Genomic DNA, 8,719 nt, shown 5'->3' with positions numbered 1-8,719 from the left:
ATTTTCTTACTGGCACTAGAAATATAGGAATTCACCTTCCACAATAAATCTTTGTGGGGAGGGTGAGCTACTCGATACGTTCATAAATCAAGTTGAGCATTTGCCTTGGCTATGCGCTGGGCTAGGTGCTGGAGATTCAAAAGTGAACAGAGCAACCCTGGCCGGGTGGCTCAGTTCATTGGACCGTCATCCCATCCACATAAAGGGTTCTATTCCCTGTCAGGGAACTTACCTAGATTATGGAACTCCCAGTCAGGGTGGATGCGGGAGGCAGCCAATCGATGTTTCTCTCTGTTTCTCTTTCTCTCCCTCTCCCTCTCTCTCTAAAAATCAACTTTAAAAAGTGAGCAAAGCAGATTTGACACTGCCTTCAGAGTGAACCAGGACATTCTGTGGAGCCTCAGTTTCTTCAGCTGTATAATGGGACAGAACACCATTACTCTGAGGTGACCTCGGGGCTGTTGTGAGGATAGGGAGGAGCTTTGGGGACCTGGACGGCCCCTTTTCTGCCAGGACTAATGTCTCTTCATCATTTACTCAAACCTAGTCACACCTCCCCTCACCATTTCTGGGCAAGACAGGTTGTGCCATGATTGTCTCTAATCATTGATGTTTCTGTCTCTCTCTCCCTCTCCCTCCCTCTCTGAAATAAATCATATACACACACACACACACACACACACACACACACACACATATATATATATATATATATATATATTAAACTACTTCTAGTTTGTAACTTATACATTCTTATTTAATTATGTACAGTCACTACCATAAAAATTACGATATCATAATTAACTTACCAAAGTTTTAGTCAATGAACACTTCTCTCTCCTCCTAGGTAATATGTACATCTTAGGAAATGTAAAAATCCATTTACCCCACCACAGCTACTTTGGGCTTAGCTGTTATTACTGTCGGGAATTTAAATCTATATTTTTATTCTACAGGCAATAATTTCCCCATTTATTTGTTCCAAAACATCTGCATAACTTCCTCGTTTTTGCATTCTCTCTGCTGAGTATAAATTACAAAGTGACATTTAAAGATAGTATCTGCTTTCTTCCGCTTTCTATGGTTGCTCCTGAAAAGTCAGTTAAACTGCTCAGAGCGAGTCCTCATTTGCCTGCACGCTTGATCTCTGAGTACTCAGGGCTGCTGGTGGCCTCCGGGTCCCGAGGCCCCCGTGTCTTCATCTCACAAAAGCTGAGGTTGGCGTAGTAGAGCTCTTGTTGCTCCTCGGAGGGAGGGGCATCCTTGGCAGGGGGCGCTTGGTCTGGAGGCCTGTCTGGCCCTAGCTTTTCCTTGGAACCCTGAGTGAAGGGGTGAGAAGGGAGTCAGAGAGGAATAAGGCAGACATGGTCCCAAGGGGAAGTTGGGCTGATGGAACAGTTTTCATTCTTCCTCTTATTCCACACACACACATCTTAGGAACTCAACTATTCCCGCATGCATTTAACATTGTGTAATATGATACTGAAGGCCTACTAGTCATGTTTCATCCTCACAGAAACCCAGCATGAATGACACTCATTATCCCCATTTCCAGATGGAGAAACTGAGGTGAGGAGAGGTGAAGGAACATGCCCACAATGGGTAGAAAATAATAGTTTTGGGGAGATGGTTCTGGCAGCCTGGGCCTATCAGAGAGGTGAGGTGGGCTCAGTGGTCAGTGTGGCTGGGGCTGGAGGCTGACCATGGGTTCCGGGAAATGAAGGGAAGAAGTCAACTCCCAGCTTCCTGTCCAGCTGACCACAGAGGAGCTCAGTGTGGACTCCTTGAATGGGCATGCCCAGGCCCCCTTACACGGCATGAGAAGACACCCACATCACTCACCCAGGTGACTGTGCCCATGACCAGGTCTTCATCATTCGTGACCTTTGGTCTCCCAGCTGCTTGCCTCCTGCAGGCTTTCACTCTGAGGGAAGAAGTCAGCAGTCAGAATGGCTCAGGCACAGGTGGGCACCTGCCCCCACTCCCTGATGGACAGCAGAGGCATCTAAACCCTGAGGCCAGACTCAGAGACACTCCTGACATGCAGGTGAGGACCTCATCCCCCTGAATTATCCAGGGGCTTGGCCAAGACAAAATGTTCATCACCAAGACCCCTCTCACATGCAGAGACTTGTGCATGAGCCATCATCAGTGTAATTCATGGTAGCCAAAAAGTAGAAACAACCCAAATGTCCATCCATGAATGAACAGACAATTAAAATGTGCCCCACCCATACCATGAAATATTATCTACACTAATAAAAGAGAAAGATGCAAATTGACCGTACCTTTGAGACGCCCACCAGCCAATCAGGAGTGGGTATGCAAATTAACCCAACAAAGATGGCAGGTTAATTTGCATACGCAGGCGCAGAGTGGCCGGGATGGGCAGGCCTGCTTCCCGCACTGCCCCAGCCACTCTGGACCTCTGGGCAGCGTGGGAAGGTGGAAAGGCAGCTCCGGGCAGAAGTGAAGGCGGTGCCAGCAGCCAGGGGAAGGAAGACCCATTCTTGCACGAATCTTCGTGCATTGGGCCTCTAGTTTGTAAATAAAAAGCAAGACAGTGCTGACACATGAACCTTGAAAATGTCATGGCCCTGGCCAGTGGCTCAGTGGTTAGAGCGTCAGCCTGCACACTGAAGTTCACAGGTTCAATTCTTGGTCAAGGACGTGGACCTCGGTTGCAGGTTCGATCCCCATCTCTGGTCAGGGCTTGTAGGGAGGGAACCTATGAATGTGTCTCTCTGACATCAATGTTTCTCTCTCTGTCCAGCTCTCTCTCTATGTCTGACTCTCTCTCTCTCTCTCTCTCTCTCTCTCTCTCCCTCCCTTCCTTCTACTCTCTCTAAAAATCAATGGAAAAATAATGTTGGATGAGGATTAACAAACAAAATAATTACTATAATAATAAAAGGAAATATCGTGCTAAGTGAAAGAAGTCAGTCACAAAGGACCATGTGTTGTATGACTCCATTTATATGAAATGTCCAGAATGGACAGGAAACAGGTTAGTGGCTGCCTAGGGCTGGGAGAGGATGGAAACAAACTAACAGTTAGGGGATGTGGGTTTCTTTTGCTTGTTTTTTTTTTTTTTGTGTGTGTGTGTGTGTGTGTGTGTGTGTGTGTGTGTGTTTTTCATTTCAAGCAAATGAAACGTTTTAAAATTGACTGTGGTGATGGGTGCACAGCTGTGTGACTGAACGAAAAGCCATTGAATTGTACACTTTAAATATATGGGAATTTTACCTCAATAAAGCTGCTACCCCCTCGGGCCCTCCCCCCCAAAAAAGTCCCCTCTGGATGTACTCAGCTCTGCACCTCCCTGCCACAGAGGCTTACATGCAGAAGGAGATGAGACACAAACAGAGGCACAGCAGGGCCATGGCACCAGCACCTGCAACAGCCGCAGGAACCACTCCCGCCTGGGGCACCGCCTTCCCTGCAGAGGAGAGGGGCGTGAGACACCCTCCCAGGACTCAGTCTCTCCTCTTCCCACCTCCTTGCAGAACCCGCTGTAGGTTCTGCTCAGGCAGGAGATGCAGGCCAGGTCCTAGCAATCACCCCTGTCCCTGCGCAGTCCCCCTCCCCCAGCTCCACCTTCTCTCTGACCCACTCCTTTCTCCGTGGCCTCTGTCCCCAGCAGGCCCTGACCTGGCAGCAGCAGGACCGAGGCGCTCTGGGCCCCGTGCACATTCCGGGCCTCGCAGCTGAGTCTGAGGTCAGGGCTGAGGCCCTCATTGAGCCTCAGGGAGCTGTTGGTCCAGGGCCCCACTGAGTGGGAGGTGACTACGTGGGAGGCGTTGCCATGGTTCCCCTCCAGCAGCCCCGCCCCCAGCCGCCAGCGCAGGGAGGGGGCCGGTTGGGCCCTGGAGGAGCAGCTGCAGTTCAGACTCTGGTCCTCCCAGGAGCAAGAGGGTCCCAGCAGCTGCGGGGGGTCTGTGGGGAGCGAGGAGAAGGGTCAGCGGTGCCTCTAACATCTCCAGGCACCCAGGTGACCCACTCCCCGGTGCGGACCCCTCCTGCCTCTACCCCCACCCCCACCCCCGTCTCAACCCACTACCCACTCACAGACCACGGAGAGGCTGAGAGAGACACTTTGGGAGCCCAGCGGGTGCCGAGCTTGGCAGGTGAACTCCCCTTCCTGTGCAGGCCCCACGCGAGACAGCTCCAGGATCGCGGTGCTGGAGACGGGGGTGGCTTTCAGGCCTGGGGACCCCCAAAACCAGCTCAGCTCAGCAGGGGGGTTGCTGTCAGCCACACAGATCAACCTCAGGGCCTCTCCCTCCAGAATGGGAAGGGATGTGGTTTGCAGAATCTTGAGGGCTTTGGAGAAAGAAGTGGGGGGGGAGGGAGGGATGAAGTGAGAGAGGGAGGGATGGAGGGTGGGGTAGAGGGAGGGAGGGAGGGAGAGAGAGAGATAGAACAAAGATCAGGCACCCAGAGGTGCGGGACTGGGGTGATGACTTTCATCCTTGCCCTTCCCATGTCTCATCTCATTCAAACTCCGATTACCCCTCTGCCCCACCAGGGGCCCGAGGGGCAGGTCCCAGCCCAGAGAGGAGAGGTTCTTTCCTACCTGTGGCATTTCTGAAGGAGACGCCTATGGTGAGGTTCTGAGGAGCATCTGGGATAGAAAGACAGGGCCCCACTTCAGATGGAAGTCACCCCAATCCTAAGGAGGGGTGGTGGGAACCAGTAAAGTGGGGTTCTCTCTTTATGGCCCACTCCTCACCTACATGCAGATCCATGCACAAGTGTTCTCAGGTTAGCTCAGCCTCCTGTACACACACACATACACAAATGCATGGACACCAGTCCCACTATCTCTAGGGACCCAGCCATCCCTCAAACACTCACAGGAGACATCGAGCCGGATGGTTCTCTGTGTGGTCAGCTGAGGCCATTGGACTTTGACCTGACAGGTGAGGTTGGTGCCATGGTCCCGGGGCCTCGGGGTGAAGGTGAGCACCGAGGAGCCGCGGGTCTGGGAGTTCAGCGAGTCCACAGCGGCTCCCGCCCAGGAGAAGGTGAAACGTCCCCCTGTGCAGGCACCTGGCAGGCTGCAGGTCAGCTGTGTGGGGCGGCCGGACTCCACCAGCTCCGGAATGTGGATGTGGGGTTTGTCTGTCAGGGAGGAAGAGGAGAGAGGGAGGTGCCTGGGCCTCAGGGGACAGGGACCCAAAGTGTGATCCTGAGTGGGATGCGTGCCTCAGGGCCCCAGAGCTCCCCAGGCCCTGTGATCTTCCTACCACCCAAGGCCCAAGGCCTGGATCAGGGAGTGTCCCAGTGTCCTGTTCCTGCTCTAAGACAGGGTTCCATGTCCCTGGGTCCTCTCCTGGGCCCCTGCCTTACCTGTCACCTGCAAATCCAGCATCTTCTCTCTGTAATTATATTTCACAGAGTATCCTGTCTCCATTCGGAAGAAGTAGTGTCCTGTGTCACTCTTCCTGGCATCTATGATGCTCAGGGAACAGCTGTTGGTCCTAGAGTTCTCAAAGAGGAATCGGCCTTGGGTCTCACTCTTCACCCATTTACCTGGGTTGTTTGAGGCCACAGGAGCATCATAGTCTGGTCTGTCCCCGTGCCGGTACCAGTAGGTGTAGAGTTTGCTAGAGGAATACCACGAACTCCACGGGTAGGAGAAGGAGCAGGGCACGTGGACACACAGACCCTCATGCACTGTCACTGATTCCTGCACTCGGAGCTCATACTGGTAGCCTGGCTGCTGCTGCAGGGACCCTGGGATCAGGGGACAGAGGCTCAGCGCCAGCCCCTGCTAATCCCCCACTTGCCAAGCCCACCTCTCTCAGCCCACTTACCTCCCCACAGCAAGGGCAGCAGCAGCAGCAGGGCCACCATGTCTGCCTCTGGCAGGGCAGAGCGGATCCAGGTCTCTGTGTCAGGGAGGGAAGTGCCCAGCCCTTGGGTGGGGCCTAGGACACCCCAACAGGAAGCCCCGGGGGAGAGACTCTGACCAAGCTGGAAGAGGAACTTGGCCTCCACAGGACGTGGGAGGTGAGGTGGTGGCTGGCTGAGAAATCATGCTGTCTCCCTCCCCTTCCACCCAACCCTGCCGGTGGATATGCTGAGGCCGCCAGAGGTTGAGAGGCGTGTCCAGATGTGAATCTGAAAGTAATCACCTTGCAGATGATGTGTAAGTGGAGAGGGAGGTCACCCAGGGGGCAACCGGGGTCAGAGCCGGACTTGGGGGAGACCCACCCTTGAGCTGAAACCACTGATGCGTCTGGAAGAGGATAACTTCAAATTTTCTTTAGACAACTCAAGTGCTGGCAAGAGACAAAGGAAATTAGACTGAACTCCAGGTGGGATTTGGAACCCCAGCAAAAACTTGCCCTTTGCTCTGAGAGCTTTGTGGGGACATGGCAAGCACACGTGTGGGTCTTTCAGGGTCTGAGGGACCTGGGACAGTGACAGCACACAGGCCCCATCAGAAGGCGATGTGTGAAGGGAGACCTCACCCTATTCAGAGGGACCCAGAGGCAGAGCCTCAGCACAGCAGTTAATTCGCCAACTTACAGCTCAGGAAGCTCCACCTTCAGGCCCCTCACATGCTCCGTCCCTTTTCAAAGCCCAGTAGGGGCTCGAGTGATGGGTGGACATAACCTGCCATCCTACTGTCCCTTTATGAAAGGAAGAAACTTGATCAATGTTTTCCCAAATATGACAGAGATGTGAAACTTCAGACATTCCCAATAACAAATTGTGTGATTGAAAGAAACGTTTCTTTAATTGTACAGGAGAAAAAGAAATATCAATCATCTATGCTGAAGGGAACACTGAATTATTTCTCTATTCTCTATATTATCTATATATATAAAAGGCTAATATGCAAAGTGTCCCCTTAGGAGTTTGATGGGGAGACTGGGAGTTCGATTGCTCGCTATGACATGCACAGATCACCAGGGGGCAGTGTGGAACGAAGGAAGGCCCCAGCTGGCAGCTGGAAGGCCCCAATTGGCCCTGATCACCAGCCAGGCCTAGGGACCCTCCCCATGCCCAAATTTCATTCACCAGGCCTCTAGTATAAATATAATATTCTAGTAATTAATACTTAATACAATATTAACATAAATTACTATGTGACAGAATTAATCTCCTATAAAGAGGCAATCAAAGAGTATCAGTTAAAAACTGTGGAGCCTGGTCAGGTGGCTCAGTTGGCTGGAGCGTCATGCTTTACACCAGAAAGTTGTAGGTTAAATTCCCGGTCATGGCAAATACCTAGGTTGCAGGTCCCATCCCCTGTATGGGCATGTAGGAGGCAACCGATTGATGTTACTCTCTCTCTCACTTTCTCTCTCTCTCTCTCTCCTCTTCCTCACTCTCTAAAATCAACAAACATATCCTCAATTGAGGTTTTAAAAAATTATAGGGAACATGCCTTATGCTGGTGTGCCAGAAGGGTATGTCGCACGGCTAAAAAAAATAGTCTGTACTTTTTTTATTTGTCTTATATTTTGGGCTTAAACATTTTCACCTTTGTGACTTAATGTGATATGTTTTCTCGTGTTAGAAAAATCCATGTGTAGCAGATTTTGTATGTTTTTGAAGCAATGATCTTTTTTTTTGCCATTATTTTTTTTTATTAATTTCTTTATTGATTAAGGTATCACATATTTGTCCTCATCCCCCCATTCCCATCCCAAACCCCTCCCCACGCATGCCCCCACCCCCCTGTTGTCCGTGACCACTGGTTAGGCCTATATGCATGCATACAAGTCCTTTGGTTGATCTCTCCCCTTTACCCCCACCCTCCCCTACCTTCCCTCTGAGGTTTGACAGTCTAATCGATGCTTCCCTCTCTCCAGGTCTGTTTTTGTTCATCAGTTTATGTTGTTCATTATTTCCCCTAGATGAGTGAGATCATGTGATACTAGAAATACACTTATAAGAACCGAAAATGAGACAAGCAATAATGGTTATGCTGAGAGGCAAATGAATCAGTCTGTAGTGAGTTTCTTTCTGGGCCAACAGTTCTTTTGAGTCCCAATTTCAATGTCAAACAGTTCCTTATGTGTACATGTCAGCAATGATATTTCAGTTCTGGATGGTGGACAAATGGTGGTAATGCAGGTCCGACCCTCTCTAGTTTGGTCCTGGGCAACCTGCCGCGACGCACAGCTGCTGACTGCTAGTATGGCAAGGCGTCGTCAGCGTCTTCCATCTCTGGACTGTTTCTTTTCTGTCTTCATGGCTGGAGCAAACCTGTCAATTCCTCTCTGTTGCAGGAATCCACATGGTCTTGGAGGTGTTTTCTGAAAATATACAAACATATTCTCGACCAAAAGTTAATAAAGGAATCTTTTCTATAAATTTGACTTGGGATCCTTTTTCATTTTTTGCCCAAACGATTTTCCTTTGGCTTGTTTTGACACCATATGTGTTTTTCATGGGTGTCTTGCTGTTAGCATTACAAATGAAAGTTAATTTTCTAAAGTAAAAATTTTCTAGATGTAATTTACTTACAGGATATTTTTCCTTACATGATATTCTTCTACTATCCCCCCTTTTTTGATTAAAATATTAGGAGGCTTTTGGAAATTTTATAATGTAGTCTTGATAGCTCTTAAATTTTAATTTTTTGCACTAAAATATGTCTGCTTTAGGTTCATTACATGTTACGCAATTTTACCATGAGATGAACTACCAATAAAAATTTTAGTTAACACTTTAGGAACAGCTTTTTGTCCAGTACCAT

The 8,719-nt window shown here is 50.0% G+C and overlaps 1 protein-coding gene across 1 annotated transcript; it reads right to left on the bottom strand.

Moving 5' to 3' along the window:
- Positions 1–738: 738 nt before the first annotated feature.
- LOC308235714 (sialic acid-binding Ig-like lectin 5) lies at positions 739–5,892 on the bottom strand. The gene is made up of 9 exons (XM_080644758.1): positions 5,820–5,892; positions 5,353–5,739; positions 4,858–5,124; positions 4,577–4,624; positions 4,069–4,323; positions 3,652–3,936; positions 3,340–3,439; positions 1,843–1,924; positions 739–1,319 (listed from the first exon to the last, which is right to left on the bottom strand). The coding sequence occupies exons 1-9, from the start codon at positions 5,857–5,859 to the stop codon at positions 1,125–1,127; spliced, it is 1,659 nt and encodes a 552-aa protein (XP_080500884.1). The 5' UTR covers positions 5,860–5,892; the 3' UTR covers positions 739–1,124.
- Between the last annotated feature and the right edge of the window lie 2,827 nt (positions 5,893–8,719).

This window comes from Plecotus auritus (genome assembly GCF_963455305.1).
Source record: "Plecotus auritus genome assembly, chromosome: 10".
NCBI classification, from domain to species: domain Eukaryota; kingdom Metazoa; phylum Chordata; class Mammalia; order Chiroptera; family Vespertilionidae; genus Plecotus; species Plecotus auritus.
The sequence above is the reverse complement of the archived record's forward strand: the minus strand, read 5'-3'. Positions and strand labels throughout refer to the sequence as shown.